The 17,951-nt window shown below is 41.6% G+C and overlaps 1 protein-coding gene across 1 annotated transcript in view; it reads left to right on the top strand.

The window, feature by feature from the left end:
• The first annotated feature begins 770 nt into the window (after positions 1–770).
• Positions 771–17,951, top strand: part of CLCN1 (chloride voltage-gated channel 1) — a 63,407-nt gene continuing 46,226 nt past the window's right edge. The window contains exon 1 of the mRNA XM_030453657.1: positions 771–992. Within this exon, the coding sequence (XP_030309517.1) occupies positions 942–992 (51 nt within the window). The 5' untranslated portion in view covers positions 771–941. The remainder of the gene's footprint in view (positions 993–17,951) is intronic.

A 17,951-nucleotide genomic window follows, 5' to 3' on the forward strand; every position in this document is an offset into this window, starting at 1 on the left:
GAAGAGGGGATGCAGAGAGTGGATCCAGGCTCTTCTCAGTGGTGTCCAGTGAGAAGACAAAACGCAGTTGTCACAACTGAAACACAGAAGCCTTCATTTGGACATCAGGAAGCACTTTTTCACTGTGAGGGTGGGGTGACCAAGCTCTGGAGCAGGTTGCCCAGAGAGCTTGCGGAGTTTTCAGAGTTCCCTTCCAACCTCAGCCATTCTGTAATTCTGTATGAAAAATATACTTAATGTTTTGTGGATCAAGCTTCATCAAGGGATAAAGGCTGCTAGGAAGGCAATTTATTTGTGGTGAGATATTGTGGCCACAGAATTGGCAACAATGGGTATGCTTTAAGAAAAAATATGTTAAATGTGAGGACACCATGCAATTTTTATAAGGAATAGTCTATCAAGGCCTGCTAGGAGCACTTGCCCTCTAGGCCCTCTTACTTGCCTTCAAGAAGTTGTCCCTGGACAGGTTGTAGGAATAATCCTTCTGAAGTTGCAGGATGGTTCTGCAATTCTGGTTATTTTTGCTTTCCATCTTCTTCTCTAGTGTCTCTCTGTCATCCGTCCCTATTCTTCCTATGGTCTCACTGTTGACCCCTTCCAAATGCAGTGAAGGATGACGCTGCCTGAGAGATGAGAGGGAAAGAAACCTTACCTCCTGTTAATTTACTGTTCTGTCTTGGTGCCAAGGCAGCACAGAGATATTTAAGCAGGGAAGTGGCTGCAGTGTCCAAGCACAGATTTCACAGATTGAAGAGGAGGGGGCAGGGAGTCTCTGGTTACAGTCTCGATGTCTTTCCCTCACCAGTAACCTTCTCTCTCAGGGTACTCTGATTTTAGCTGAAGCCTTACATCTGTTTCACTCCATGATTTTGCTGCGGAGGAAAAACAGGAAGACATTGCCCTGAACAACCCCTGCTCCACAGGACGTTAACTCTGGGAATATGACTGGGGATGCCACTCCAACAAAAGCGTTCCGGTACCAACAAACTCTGGTGAGTACCATACCTGCAGTAGGACAGAGTGCTTCCTACATGATAGCCATTCCCTTCTCTGCTTAAGGGACTAAACACTTTTTTTTGCCTACAAATATCCTTTCCTCTTTGTATTAGGAAGAATCTGTGAGATTTCTTCCCGAGCACATGCTCCAGTAGTGTCTTCGTCCAAGAGAGAACGGGGCCATATTCTCCTTCTCTCAGTAAGAAAGCGGGAATTGTTCCTAATCCCCATGGGTGAAAAATTTACATCACCGAGTTCACCAGACAAGGAAAAAAATACTGCAAGACCAGAGGTTGAGTCTGTAGGGGTGCCTAATCTGCAGAGCTGTGTAGAAATGCCACTTATGGTAGCGAATGGGTTTCCTCCTTCCAGACAACCACCAATAAAGCACCAAAACCTTTCCCTTACCTTTGCTACAGCTCCCAGAAGATGACATTAGGATTCTGCCATGCTGGTTGCTAATTGGTGCTGTCAGAGCACAGAGCATGTTGCACTATGGCATCTTTCAGGCACATCCCAGGGGGGATTTGTGCTGCTTTGTTTTACAGATGCAGACTGTTGCCTCACTTTCTGATTTAAGTACTTTAAGGCATTACTGCCAACTAGGACAACTAAGATTTACTGAATCTCATAAGTCCTCAGACTTCTCTGAACAAATGAGGTAGCAGTTTTTACTGTATCTAAAAAGACGCTTCCTTTGGTAATTGAAGTGAGAATTGGTATAATACACTCCAGACTGCCTAAGCAACATCATGAATGAAGCCCTAGACTCTAGAAATGAACGGTGGTCCCTTTTTACCTGAGCACACAAAGTTTTGGTAGCATTTTTTGGAGAAAAATAAAGCTGTATTGAGGCTGAAGAAAACATGAAGTCTCATCTTTACACTGCTGTAAAGAGAGATGGAGAGTTTCTTTATAGAAGCTAGAACACCTGGTTTACTAAAGAAAGTGTATTGATGCCTCTGGGAACAGAAATCTGAGGTGAAGGCCAGGAGAGTAGCTTTCAGTTCAACAGTTTTTGCTGCTAAGGCATGCTCTTATGACACTGTGCCTTACAGATGAATGAAGAATTGTATGATCTTTGGTGTGATCCTATTGCCTTGTATGACTGAAAGCTAGATTTCAAATCCAGATGTATGTAATTAATGTAAATTTCTTATTGCTCCACATAGGCATATCAGAACAAGTGCCCTGAGCTCACTGCTGTTTTACTAAGAATGCTATTTATCACTTGTCAGTATTAACATTAGTGAAGGAGCCAATCATTATAGTGGAAAGGCTGGATTATGAAATATTTCATCTCTGTTAGCCTGGCTACCTGCAGTACAATACAAAAAAAGTAGCATTCCCACTGTCAGAATCAAATTATACCAACACTGGAGCAGTTGAGACCAGGACTAATATACAGTATAATGGGATTGCAGTGACCTGTTTGCATAGTATGTAAATATGTAAGGTTTGTGACTGGAGAACAAGAATTGGGTTCTAAAATAAAAAATTCGAGCTGAGTTTATTTCTGCTTTGATCAAATTGCATGACGTACTGAACTGTAAGGAAATACCACAAAACTAAACAAAATCTGTGGTAAATAAGAGAGCATGAGACAGCCAAAGATGCAGAAATAGTGAATATGCTACCTGGGGAAAATGGCTATATTTTTTCTGTAAGTGTAACAAACTCATACATCACTTTTAGAATTAAATCTATTTTAGAAATCTAGAACTCAGTTTTAGATTCTTGCATTTAGAACTAGGCTAATTAGACAAATTACAATTTTCTTGAATGGTTGTGGGGAGACACAGCTGGTATTAGATTTCTTGATTGAGTTTGAAGACCATAATCTGTTTACCTTGAGCTAAGGACAGTCTTTGACAAAATATTTGTACATTGCTAAGTAGCTACTCATGAGAAAGCAAAGCAATGTACTACATGATCTTCATTTCTTCATAAATGTATTCCAAATATTTTCCACTGAGAGCTTTTTTGGCTTCTGTACAAGACAGAATTGTGTAATAAATGATAGCTCTTTGATCCCTCAAGTTCTTGCATGGATAAACTCAAAACACTTAGTTCTTCAATCGAATTCAAGCTTTTCATTAAAGATGAAAATAAATACAAGAATTCTTTGAGAATGACCACACACTTCACTTCTTAGGGATCACAGGCAGAGCAGCAGCTTGTTACTAGTAACCTTGATGAATGAAGAATTCTTTCTCAGGATATGAAAAATGAAGAATTGTTGTAAGGCTTAGGTATCAAGTGAAGAAGGGATTGTAATTCTGGATGTGGGTGCCTCAAGTGGGCCCCAGAAACATTTGTGACTTGAGTGTCCTAGCAAGTTACACCTTAAAATGCTATCTTTCTGAGCATACTCCTATCAATTATTATCATTACCACTGTCCATTCCATGGAGTCAATCATCTTAGTTCTTTCTTGTTTAGTGAGTGAATAGTAGCAGAGAACACTTCCAAACTAATGATACATACATCAGTTTTCATATATAAAGGGGTCACCATTCTCTGAGCATGCTGGTCTGTGTAAAGAAGGGATGTAAGGTCATCACCTGGCTTCAAAGATGGTAGGAATTACAGCTATTTCCCTCTAATTTAGAAAATCTATTGCAGTGTAACAATCCAAAACATAAGTCACTTAAGTCATTATACCTTGGGATGGGGAGATGTGTTAGACTGGGTAGTTGCTGGTCAGCTTTGAGGTCATATATCATCTACGTAAGAATGCTGATGAGTCAGCTGGCCATTTCTTGCCCTTTGATCCCTTCCATGATCGAAGTATCTGCTTATTTATATAACATGGACACTTCATTAAATTTTCTCCTCCTGGATCAGTCTTTTGCTATTCCTCTCCCATATCCTCTTTTCCAGGTGTTCATTGCCTCTTTGTCACTTTTTCTTTTACCATTTTCTTGCTATACTTACAAACCTTTTTCTCAGTCTTGTCTTCTGTTGCATCTCCTCAGTTTGTTTCTCTGCTGTTTCTGCTCTCAGTATATATGAAGCCAAGTGTTAGGTTTCACAGCTGTGTTTTTCTCTGTGCCTTTCGCACATCACTGCCATTGGATTCTGTTCTAAAAATATCCCGTGTGACCCTTTCCCTGTGCTGTCCTAAGGATTCTCCACAGCCCCCCTCTTTTCTTTTCCTTTTTGAAGATGTTGTCAATCATACAGAAAGTAATATTGGAAGGCAGAAGAGACCCGGAGAACTGAGGTCATGAGAAAGATCACCTGTGCAGCGATCACTGTTTCTAGTGATCACTACTGCTAATTCCAAAGCTGAAGAGGACAAAAGATGCAGAGGAGTACAGGGTCAAGCTCTAGAGAGCAGGATGTAGGCTGCTGGCAATGCTGATCGAAAACAAAGAAAGGAATTCTTTGGTTTCTTGCTGTCTGATTAGAAGTGCAGACATTTAGAAGCATCATCTACAGCTATTAATGAAAAATTTTAGTTTTTCATGCTCAATCTTTTGGGGGAAAGAGTCACTATTTGTATACTGGCAGTTATTTTTTGGCTCACACACTGGCCTCTGCTGAAACTAACAGTGGCAAAAGGAAAAGGGCCCATTGCTTATTCTCCCGTAAGTCAGACTGGAACTTCTTATCTACTGAAGCTAAAGGCTTTTTGTTCAGTTATCCACCAGTTGCTGTCTACTTTCCCTTGCTTTGTTATCTACTGACTCGGTTCTATAGGCAATATTTGAAGATGAGCATTTGTTTCTCTCCTCGCTTCCCATTAGTGGGATCACGGCTTTGGCTCGTCAGAAGTAACACTGCAGACCTGCTTTTGTGCTGTGGGATTGTGCCTGGAGTTTTCCTTGCTCAGGAAAGGGACAGTTTCAGATTCCCTGTGTGCTGTGTGCTTCCCATGTCAGCCAGCATGCCAGGAGGAAGGCTGAGGAAAAGAAAAATAAGAACAGTCTACAAGCAACTAGCTTTTACTTAAAGTAACATGGATTTTATTTTTAAGATTTTAGTAAGGTGAAATATGCATGACATTTGTTGATTCTGGATTAGGAGCAGGTTAAAAGGTGGTATGAGTATATACTTACTGCTCAAGACTGCCAGTGCCTAGGGACAAAACATGAATGCATAGCTGTTCTATCCAACTTGTTTGCAAATAATTTATGTAAGAACATCTTTCCCAGACAATAAAGTAGAGCTCTATCAATCACCACACGGACCAATGTTCAGAGCTGCCCTACCCATTTAAAACATGAGGTAGGAAATTTTCGTATACTTCGCTGTGGCCATAAACTCCACTGTGACACATAACATCTTGAAGAAATTCTCTTGATTCCAGTTTGTATTGCTAGCAGACTTGGTCTCCATAATTCTATTAATAATCTGAGTTTGTCAGCCAGAATTTTGGTTTTGACTCTGTCCAAGTGAAAAAAGAAGAGTCACAGAAAGAATTAGGTGGAAAGAGACCTCTGACATTCTCCAGCCCAACCCCCTTCTCAAGGCATGATTTTTCCTTGTTGCAAGTCATGGCTGCAACCTCTTGCATTTTCCATCTGCCTGAGAAGAGTCTGATTCCATTCTGCCTCCCTCTAGGCAGTGGCAGAATGCAAATATATTCCTGTCATCCTCGTCTTCTCTGGGTGTATAAACCCAGCTCCTTCAGCCCTCCCAGTCAACAGTCCAGGCAAGTCGTCTTGAGGTGATGCCCACAGTTGCATACCAGTGGTATTTATTACTGACCTACATAGTTTTCCCATGGAGGAAGTTTGATTTAACAGTAACACACACAGCAGAAATGGCACCAGACACTTGGCCCGACATTTGGCACTACCTTATCTGGAAGTTGCCCACTGCTGGAGCAGTTGCAGCCTCCAAGGTGCAGATCACCTGCAGGCACCTTACCTGAGATGGCACTGTCCTGGCATGCTGCTGCAATGGACTTTTTCTGCTACTTGCAGAAAAAAATTTTTTTCATCCTTTTCCAGCATCATTCAGGTACTGTGTTCTGTTAGGAAGGAATTATATGCTTTCGTATGTTCTTTCTAAACAATCTGAGGTGTATGGGTATGAAGTGGAGATCTTGCACACCAGGAGCTAGCTGAATAGCAGTGGTGTCTTTCAGCACTGCAGTTGTCTATTACTGAGAAAGATGTCACAACTATAGCACAATAGAAGTAAGAATATCTTTATACTTCAGTCACTTTGTCCAGCTACATGTCCCTTACTTACAGTGCTATACAATTTAAGCTTTTCCACAAATTGCCCAAGCAAATAAAAGTCAAGGGCTGGCAGCACACTGATGAATCTAACTCTTGCCATTGATCTTGGGCTGTAAAAAGTAAAATAGCCTGCTTGTGTGTAAATGCCATGAGTGCATAGCACATCTGTTTGAAACATAATAGGGTAGCTGCATGATATGAGTTTTTTTTTATGTGGCAAAAAAAGTACATCAAGTTTTTTGCGAGCTGATACTTGCATGCTAATTTGGCAGTATAGCAGATTAGATCACTTCAAATAAGTTTGGGGCCAGGCCAGGGCAGCAGGAAATATTATCATTCTTGGTATTTCAAAGAATTAGACCTGTTGCTAGTAAAATTGTCAACAACAGAGGGGCAAGTGGCATACAGAGGTTACTGCCCGAGCTGCACAGCAGGTGGCATACAAAGTATATTGCATAAGAAAGAATGCATCAATACAAAACTGTACAGCAAATACAAATCATCAAATCAAGGTAAGTTTGGCTACACTTGAGAATCTTCACAAAATCAAAGCAAAGATCCTGCGTATGCTGCAGAGAAGCTGGCAGTAAAAACTACATAGAAATAAGCTGTTTTGTCAATGCTTGCTTTAGTAAAGTAGCAGGAACTTCTTTCTGAAGTTGCTGCTGCTACTATTGATAGAACAGCTTCCACACACCTGCATTATACAATGATAAATGTTATCTCACCTTGATAACATGGAAAGAGGACAGACATAAGCTGTTAATATTGTAGACTTCCTTTCAGAACCTGCTTATTTAAGGTATTTTCATTTACATTATTAAGAGACTTAGAACTACTTGGAGAACGAGATGTCCTTGCTGGTTATCTGTCTGTGAAGGCATACTATGCTTTTGTATTTCATAATGGCACAAGTCTCAACACTGAGCATAGGAGTAGCAAAGAAATCCTTCACAGCTTGTTACTGCAACAGACATTTTGATCTTTGGATATTGCTAAGGTTACAGGCAAAGTTAAAAATGAATCGTATATCTCTGGAATAAATTCCTGCCTCCTGCTGAAGTAATTCTTAAATGCCCTTTAAGGAACAAAGTGACTGTTAGGATTGACAGTCACTCAAAAAATATTTATAAAAAGTCATGGATCAGGAATGTTTGTCTATCAGCTATTGGTTGAGAATTGATTCTAAAAGTGCAGAAGAATGCAAAGCAACTCCACAGCCTTAATGCAAGCATGAGCCACACCTTTTCAAAGAGAGCCACCACCTGCAGCTCTAAAAATTTTGACAAATTATCATAGAATTATAGAATGTCAGTTTGGAAGGTGTATCAGGATCATCTGGTCCTACCCTTCTAATATTATTGTTTATATGACATGTCTCAGCACTCCATCGAGCTGAGACTTAAAACTTTCCAAAGTGGGAATCCACCACTTCCCCTGGGAGACCATTCCAATGTCTGACTGTCCTCATAGAGAAAAAAGTTCTTGTGTTCAAACAGAATCTCCCCAGGAGCAACTTGTGTCCATTGTCCTTTGTCTCGTCCATGTGATTCCTTGTAAATAGGGAGTCTCCATCTTTTTTGTACTCCCTTTAAGTACTGGAGCATCATAATTAGGTCTCCCCTGGTCCTTGAACACAGCATCCCAGGCATGGCTTGACAAGTGCAGAGCAGAGTAGGATAATGACTTCTTTATGTCTGCTGGTGATATCTGTGTTGATGCAGTCCATCATCCTGTTGGCTTGCTTTGCTTATGCAACAAGCACACTGTTCAGTCATGTTGAGCCTGTTGTCCACCAAGTCCCCCAGGTCCCTTTCCACAAGGCTGATCTCTAGCCAAGTGGATCCCAATCTAAATTGCACTCTTGGGTTATGTGTTCCCAGGTGCAAGATGTTTCTCCACACTGAACTTCATAAAGTTCCTGCTAGCCTACTCCTCCAGTCTGTCTACCCTGGAGGGTGGCTCTCCCTTCTGGGGTGTCAATCTCTCCACTCATCTTGGTGTTATCAGCAAACTTCATCAGGGTGCTCTTGATCCCAACATCCAGGTTGCTTATGAAGATGTTAAACAGCATCAGGCCCAATATGAGACCCTGGGGGACTCCACTTGTGACCCAGTGCCAGTTGGAGCTATTTACTGTTACTATTAAATATTTGCTGTCACTCTCTGGGTATGGTCTGTGAGTCAGTTCCCCACCCACTGCACAGACCACTTGACCAGGCCATGCTGAGTCAGTTTCTCCAGGAGAAGGCTGTGGGGTACTGTATCAAAGGCCTTGGAAAAGTCCAGGTGGGTGATGTCCACTCCTTGCACAGCACTAGCCAAGTGGATTACTTTGTCATAGATGGTAACCAGGTTTGTTAGGCATTATTTGCCCCTGATAAAGCCATGTTGGCTTTTCCCAATGACGTTTCAATTGAACTGTGAATTTTATGCAGTGTGTTCTTTTCTGAATTGATGATGTGAGGAAACAGTGTTTAAGTACATTACCTTGTGGACCTTCAACTTTGCTTCAGATTGAAGTTGTGCCAATTAGTCTTAACTGTGCATAGGCAGACATATTGTTTGATCCTGTGCAAAAGACTGCACTAAATGTGGATGTCTACAACCTGATACCTGGAGCTGCCCAAAGCTCTACAGGGACACTGGATGGAACAGAATTTGCCTGAAGAAGATCACTTGCAGAAGATCACAGAACATTTCACTACTAAAAATAAATTACTGCTTTTAACAGTTACAGAAAAAGAACTAACCATTTTTGAGTATGTAGTCAGCCTACATACAGATCATAGTCCTGCAAAAAGGCATAGGAATTAGATGAGACTTACTTCAGACAACCGAAAGAAGCCTCATGTTCACAGGTCCTGGAAGAAATTGGCTGGAACAACAACACATCAGGGCACAAACAATTCAGGAAGTTTCTGGAGTGCACTGGCAACAAGTTCTTAACAGACATGATCAAGGAGACAGACAGAGAAGTTGCTCTGCTGGACCTGACGCTTACAAACAAGAACTACCTGAAAGTCTGGAACAGCTTCAGGATCTGAGGAGGAAAAAGGGCTAAACACAAGATCACAAACCCTGAGTTCAGAGGAGCAGTCTTTGGCTCTACAGGGATCTCCTTTGAAGAAACCCATGGGATATGGCCCCAATGAGAAGAAGGGTCCAAGAGTGCCAGTTGATGTACAGGAATCATCTCCTTCCAGTTCAGGAACGATCCATCCTGATGAACAGGAAATCAAGCAAAGGCAGCATGGGGCCTGCACCAATGAACAAGGAGCTCCTGACTAAATTCAGACATAAAATGGTTAAGTAGGATTGTGTGACCTGGAAGGAACACAGGAACTCTGGCCAAGAGTGCAAGGGTGAATAAAAACTCATCTGTAGTTTAATCTGGTGAGAGACGTAAGGGGCAACAAGACTGTCTCACTGTCTTCTAAAGGGATATCAGCAGGAAAATGAAGCTGATGGGAAATGAGAGCCCTCTGCTAAAGTGTCAAGGTACTGGGTGACAGAAAGCAAAGGCCCTCACTGGAAGAGGATGGGGCTGAAGTACATTTAAACAAACTGGACATATACAAGTCCAGGGAGCCTGATGGGATGCTCCCACAGTTGCTGGAGGAGCTGGTAAATTCATTGCAAGGTCATGGGGATCAGGAGTGGTTACTGGCGATTAGAAGAAAACAAATCTCACTCCTATCTTCAAAAAGGGCAAGAGGTCCAGTAAACTACAAGCTGGTCCACCTCACCTCAGCCCTCAGAAAGGTGATGGAACAACTCATCTTTGCAACCATTTTCAGACACATGAAATGCATGAAGGTGACTGGGAGTATCCAGTATGGATGTATGAAGGGAAAACCCTGCTTAACCAAAGTGATAGCTTTCTGTGATCACATGAGAGCTTGGTGGATAAAGGGAGAGCAGTGGGGTTTGTTTATCTTTACTTTAGCAGGCTTTTGACACTGTCTCCCATAGCATCCTCATAGAAAGCTGACTAAAAACAAGTGGATGTCAAAGTGGGTTGAAAACTGTCTGAACTTCAGGACTTAATAGATTGTGATCACTAGCAAAAAGGGTAGCTGGAGGCCAAGTTTTAGCAATGCACCCCAAGGGTCAGTACTGGTTCCAATACTGTTTAACCAGTTCATTAACCATCTAGATAACTGAACTGAGTAAACTCTCAGAAGATGTGACAATAATACAAAACTGAGATGAGTAGTTGATACACCAGAGAGCTGCATTACCATACAGAGGGACCTTGAAAAGCAGGGGGAAAGGCCAGAGAGGAACCTCATGAAGTTCAGCAAATGGAAATGTAGAGCCCTGCACCTGGGGAGGAAAAACCCAGTGTGTGAGTAAATGGTGCACACTGACTGTCTGGAAATCAGCTTGGCAGAAAAGAGCCTGGGGATCCTGGTAGACACCAAGTTGAAGTCAGAAGTGTGCCCTTCCTGCAGAGCTGCATTAGAAGGAATGTTGACAATAAGTTGCAGGAGGTGATTCTTCCACTTAGCCATGACAAGGCCACATCTGGAGTTCTGTGTCCAGTTCTGAGCTCCCTAGTTCAAAAGACACATTCAGCTGCTGGAGAGAGTAGCTTGCTTCCAGTCTTGTTTATTTTTTTACTCAGCAACCTAATTCCTGATACTTTTCAGAACCTGATATCCTTATGGCAAGTACATGGTACAATGCTAGAATAATGTATTAAGAAAATACTGTAAGATACTCTGACTATTTCCAAGTCCTTCCACAAGAACTTTTGACTCTTTCAGAACCTCTACTTGCTTCTGACACAAGCCTGTTCTGTGAGTGCAGGCTTCTCTCTCCTTCTCCCCACTGTCCCAGGCCAGTGTGTTTGGGTTTGTAGTAAACTGGTCTTGTCTAAAGGGAGTAATCATCAGCTGATGACGTTTTGTTACTGAATGGGGGGGACCGTAGGACTAACACAGGAGTACATCAGCTGGCCATATGTTTCAGGGTGAAGTTTTACAATATAATACAATACTATCAAATGGCAGGTAGCTGTGAAAAGAAACAAATTTGTTTTCTTCTCTCTGTACTTGGGCATGCTTTCCCACTGCCTCTGTCATGACAGATCCAATGCCCATGCTTGTGATGTTAAATTAGCTCAGAAACCTAACCCATCAAAACAATTAATTTTCCATCAACCCAACTTGGTGACCTCTCAGTGGCATGATTACTCAAGTCTCATAAAAGGAAGAGAAAATTGTTTGTTAATACAGCTTCTTGCTTCAAACTGCTGTAAGTAGTGACCTTGTATAGAAGGGACAGAGCAGCTGCAGGAATCAGGCTTCTGATGCCGAATATTAAGAAGATTATCAAGACACTTCCAGGCAGGTGATTTAGGAGAAGAAATGCAAAACCATATTTTTTTAAAGTTGTTTCTATGAAGGATAGTAATGTTACCTGGAATTCCATACCCTCACATGTAGGGCAAATCAGAGTCTGTTAACAATCAAATTAGAAATAGAAATCAAATATGATTCAATTTAAATAAGAGTACCAAATCAAAAACCAAAGTAGTGGTATACCTACTTCTATGCAAATGCTTGAATTATGAAAAAAAATACATAGGACCAATGTCTTGTCCTAACAGGAGATACACCATGCATATTAAAATCTTTGGGAATTTGTAATACTGGATATGTTGAAAAATAAGGTAAACCATACTACTGATGGAGTAGTGCTATTTGCTGATGAGAACTGGTGAACCAAACTAATAAACCTCCGCATCAGAATAAGTTGAAATTTCAGAAGTAAATAGGAAGTGTAAAGTGCTGGATCTGCATTACATTCTGAACGTAGATTCTGACATTGTGATCTGTTGATTGAGATCAGAGAGCCAGATAGGGCATTAACTACAATAGTAACAAAAAACTGCAATAGCTGCTATACAGGTTGATCAAATGTCACATTGGGATGTGAAGTAGATGCAACTGCTCTTGTAGAACAGTCAGCCAAAACATCCAGAAAAGTTTAATACCAGGTATTGCACTAAAAAATTCAGCTTTTTAGTTGAAACCCCTGCTTCAGAGTGACCACAATATGTCTAGAGTCAATACAGCTGTGGAAGAGACAAGGGTTAAAAAATCCACTGGAATGGATCAAACAGAAAGTCACATAAAAATTAATAAGCCTTTTAATCGATTAAAAGACGTGCCAAAAATAAAACACCCCAAAAACTCCAACATTTTCAGAAGACATGGGTGTTTCTGAAGGACACCATATTGGTATCTAAAGAGAACAGGTCCACATAGAAAGCCCTCATTCCTTTTTAATCTGCTCCAGATCCTTAAAAGGAGAGATGTCCTCACCCAGGATGCAGATAATACACTTTATAGAACTCTCTTGTTCTCCAAGGTGCAGAGGAAATGGGAGGTATGATCTTCCTCCCAAAGGAGCTGAGTGAATGACTAAGGAAAAAAACCATACCAGGACAAGCTAACTTCCTGCCACTTATCCATATTTCCCAACATTCTTTGTAAAAAGATGGATCATGAGACAGGCAAACACTCATCCAGATCCAAAGCCTCCTGTTACAGCTGCCCTCTTATAACATCCTTTCTCTCACAGCCATTTCCGTGTGTAGCTGTGGGAAGATAGCCAGGCACACACCCTTTCCCAAAGCTTTTGGCCCTCTCTTTCCAACAATGCCCACGTTAAAATGGCCAGCAGGCCAGCAAGAACTGACAGCAGCTCAATCAGAGAGATTGTCTGGGAAGGATAGCAGTTCAGTGTCAGAGGCTGTCTGTGTGATGTTTCAGTGCAAGATGCAGATTCTTTTTAGTCAGGAGTGCCTCAGCCTCATCTATTCCACTTGGATAGAGGTGAAAACAGTGCTGTTATCTGGTTGGAGGTGGCACTAGGTATCCTTCAGGGAGTGCTGATCTCCTGCTTTCCTGACAATATCCGCTTCTTATTTCCAATGCAGCTCTATGAGCAGAACAGAAGCAAAATTCACAGCCAAGGCCAGACACTGCTGTGGACTGATACTGCTAGGAAGGCATCCTGATAAAAATGACGTTGCAGACCTGGTATCAGAACACAGATATTAAAGACGTTAATGCACTTCCAAACAGATCTGAATGTGCAGCAGCTGATTTAGTACAACGATCATGTTTCCCAGCATTCAAGACTCAAGGTCAAGAGAGGACAGGGTTGTGATGGTCAATGTGGCAAAACTCAGTACAAACCCATGCAGACAGACATGCTTGTTCAAGAGGTTTTTTAGATTGCCAAGGTGAAGTTGTACTTCAGGAATACAATGGAGAGTCCTCCTTCTAAAAAAAGGAGGGTACCCTATCCCTATGGAGACCTGACCTTCATCTCATGGGGTTTAATTTTGTGATTTTGATCTGTTTCATGTGGAAAGAGAGAGAAGGGGATGAGGAACATGCCGGCCAGTACCGGTGCTGCCAGCAGTGCTATATACCAGCAAGTTCTGTAGCCAGAACTTGTTTCCATGGTACAGTGAAGGACTTTGCCCTGTGAGTCCTCTTTCTTCCTTAAAGAGGGCCCTCATTAATGAAGATGATGCTGTAATTTGCCATGACAAGGATCAGCTGCATCTTCTTCCCTTAGCAACAAGCCTTCAGCGGGTGGCACAGCTTGTCCTTCAGTATGATGGGTCTATGGAACCTGCAGACTTGTGTGAGCCCATGATCCTTTTAGTGCCCAAAAGCCTGTGGCCTGGTACATTTGTCTCTCTCCTACTAAGCAAAGGTCCCCAGCTCAGCCAGTGCACCTGGCTGACATTCTCCATGATACAAGGAGAAGAAGCAAATGGGATCTGAAAAACTTGAAAGGATCATCTCTGCTTTTTTGATCCCTATCAAATCAAGCTGTAGACATAATAGTTCTTGTGGAATAGAATATGACTCCAATACAGATAGGAAAAAAATAAGTTACACCTCAGATCAATGGCAACAAGATATTGCTGATATCGTCTGAACAAGATATTCCGAATACTCTCAGGGATTTTTGCTGATTTGAACAGCAAATAATGCACATGAGCAAGGCTGTGAGCAATAAACATAATTAAATATAAAAACACAGCATCCAAAAATCACTGATTTCTTATAAATAATGTGAGATAGCACATTTATTTCAACTCTCAAGTTTAGTTTAGCTTAGGGTACTTTACATCTTTTATCCTCAGTCACTTCTTTCTCCTTGTCCCATTATACCTTTTCCACCCCTGAATTTGGTCAATATCTTCCAATGCCAGTCTTCATCTCCCCCTGGATTCCCATTCCAGAATAAAAAATTTTAGATGGCATGGGCATTAGAGATGAGCTGGCTGAAAATGAATTTTTTATTGCATCAAGCTTCTTGATTGCTAATTCCAGTACCTAACAAAGTAGGACTGTCCTTTTTAATCAGTCTGCTCCTTGAGTCCCCTAAACCAGCAGTGTAATCACCCTCTCAGAGAGATTAACAGGTCTTCAAAGAAGTGACTTAGCATTTAAAGCATTTAAAATTGAATATGTATCAGGATGAAAAAAATTATTTCTTTCTTTGCACATCTGCACTCCTAGCCATGGCCTCCTGGAGATATCTGTCCATGCTCAAGCTCTTTTATTCTTCATAGAATCATGAAATGGTTTGGGTTAGAAGGAACCTTAAAGATCACCTAGTTCCAATCCCTCTGCATGGGCAGGTACACCTCCCACCAGACCAGGTTGCTCAAGGCCCCATCCAACCTGGCCTTGAACACTTCCAGGGAGGGGGTATTCACAGCTTCCTTGGGCAGCCTGTGCCAGCTTCTTACCACCCTCACAGGAAAGAATTTTTTCCTAATGTCTAATCTAAATCTCCCCTCTTCATGTTTGAAAGCATTTCCTCGTCCTCTCTCTACACACCCGTGTGAACAGCCCTACCCCAGCTTTCCTGTAGGCCCCTTTAGGTACTGGAAGGTTGCTGTAAGGTCACCTTGGAGCCTCCTCTTCTCCAGGCTGAACAACCCCAACTTCCTCAGCCTGGCTTCACAGGGGAGATGTCCCAGCCCTCTGATCATTTTAGTGTCTCCTCTGGACACGTTCCAGGAGCTCTGTGTCCTTCTTATGCTGGGGACTCCAGAACTGGACACAGCACTCCAGGTGGGGTCTCACAAGAGCAGAGCAGAGGGGGAGAATCATCTCCTGTGACTGTCTGTCTGTTCTTCTTTTGATGCAACCCAAGACTTATTTGTCTTTCTGGGCCACAAGGACACAATGATGGCTCATGTTAAGCTCTGGTTCACCACCACCCCCAAGTCCTCCTCCTCAGGGCTGCCCTCAATCCTTTTTCCTCCCAACCTGTATCATGCATGGAATTGCCTCAACCCAAGTGCAGAACCTTGCACTTGGCCTTGTTGAACTTCATGCAGTTTGCATGAGCCCGCTTCTCAAGCATGTCAAGGTCCCTCTGGATGCGATCCCTCCCCTCCAGTGTGATGACTTCACCACACAGTTTGGTGCTGTCAGCAAACTTGCTGAGGCTGCACTCAATTCCACTCTCTGTGTTGCCAACAAAGATGTTAAACAGCACTGGTCTGAGTACCAGCCCTTGAGGAACACCACTCATCACACATCTCCATTTGGACGTTGACCCATTGACCACAACTCTCTGGGTGTGACCTCCAGCCAGTTCGTTATCCAATGACTGGTCCACCCATGGAATTTGTATTGTTCCAGTTTAGAGATCAGAATATTGTGTGGTACAGTGTCAAATGCTTTGCACAGGCCCAGGTATTCTTGCCCAACCCTAGTGCAAGCATACCCCTACATGTCATTAAAACCTCTCCTTTCCATCCCAAACCAAATAATTCTGCTTCATAACTGCCTCCTAAACTTTTCATCTATGATCACATTTTTCCTAGTTGGCTATGACTTTGCATTTTTCTCTTGAAATTAGTCAAGTCCAATACAAGAGCAGGAGCCCGAGCACAGCTTATGCCAGCACATGATCCTCACTTGCATCTTCTTTCCATCCTTATGATGTCAGTCATGCTGCCCTGTAATTGCATGATTGACATATTGAACATGCATGTATTAATTTTACCTGTACAACAATAAATCTACAAGAAGAAGGGGAGAAAAGGCACAAATTATCTGCCATGCACTGCCTACCACATCTCAAGGGTGGCTTTAGCTGACAAAAAATACAGGTCGTGGTGCAGGTGATTTATTATGGAACAGTCATAATTTGGAATCAAAGCTCATCATCTAGATACACAAATAGAGAGCAATTTTCCAGACAGTCTGTATATTCTCCATCCTGAAATAATAACAAATTCACAACCTTAGAAGCATCCCTAATACATTTTTTTTACTAGAGATTAATCTGTATTTTCTAGATGTTACTTAATCTCTTCTGGCTAAAGATATTTTCAAACTGATTACTTCAGAGAATGTGATGCAGTACTATTCTCATATTAGAAATCCACTGACCCTGCTTCAGTTTGCTAGCTTTTTTTTTTTTTTTACTTTAGTTGCTTTTGAATGGCTAATACAGTTATTAAAATCTTTCTGACCCTCAGAAATGTTATAATATTGTTTATCATATTATCTTTTTTTGGCTATAAGTTTTTGATACTTGTATACACACTTGACCTATTTGATTTCCTCTCAGTTTATTCTAAGGCAGTCAGAACCCCCACCAGTAAGACATCTCTTCCTTTGGGAAGCCACCTAGAGTATGCAAGGAAGAAATTATTTAATAGAGGCTACAGGGTGCTGTAAGGTAGAGAGTCACTAAGGTATTTGAGGGTTGCAATTTAAGAAGAGGGGCAGCTGTTGGGGAGGAGCTGTGCAAGCCTTCGAGCTGCAGAAACGATCTCCTAGGCAATGGAATGTAAGTACAAAATTTTAGCAGCTCAGAAGGTCATTGAGTGAACTGCAGCCAAGGTCATGATGGCTGAAGGGTATTTGAGTATAAAATGTTTATTTATTTTTGTGCTTCTTGACTTTTATGCTTGAAGTATTCTCTATTAAAAAACAAAAATCTGATTGTTATTCTAGTAAAGGCTGTACTATTTTGAGTTTTGAAGCCTGCTGCTCTTGACTGAAATGCTCGCCAGGACATCTATTCAGATCCACCTTAAAGTTCTAGATGAGTTAAGATCCTTTAATAAAATCTGATTCTGCTGTCTTCTCTTTCATCTTATCTCCTGTGTCTTTCTCTTGATGCTGGTTTTGTTTAAGTTCTCTGTGCTTGTTCTTCTTGCTTTCAGTTCCAAACTGTGGCCACACTGCCATATAAGATAATACAACCTCAAATTAAAAAGTAATTATCTTAAGCACCAGCATCAACATAGTGAATGTTGCAGTGAATTCATAAAGTGTTCTTTGCAGACTGTCACAATTGGGTTTTCTCTGGAACAGGGACACAGCCCTGCCCCTGTAAAGTTAATTTGTTTTTTGCCAGGTCATGGCATATCATGATGTTGTATCATGTCATATTACAATTTCATCATGTCTTATCATGATCTGTTCAAATTTCCTTCCAAGTTCATCTATCCCAGCATCTACTTCAATTTCTTCTTCAAGTCTCTGTGTTCCTACAAGGATTTATCTGCTTCTGTTTTGAGATTATTTTTACCCATTCTGCCTCTACTCTGATAACATCATATCTCTGGCTGAGGTATCAAAAGCTGAAGTTTCCCAAAATATGCCCTATTTCTGTCAATTCTGCTTCATTCACTCTAGTATTAGTCAGTAGATATCATCTTGAAGATCATCCTATTATCTTGTTATTCCTC

This window comes from Calypte anna, chromosome 1, assembly GCF_003957555.1.
Source record: "Calypte anna isolate BGI_N300 chromosome 1, bCalAnn1_v1.p, whole genome shotgun sequence".
Lineage (NCBI taxonomy): Eukaryota > Metazoa > Chordata > Aves > Apodiformes > Trochilidae > Calypte > Calypte anna.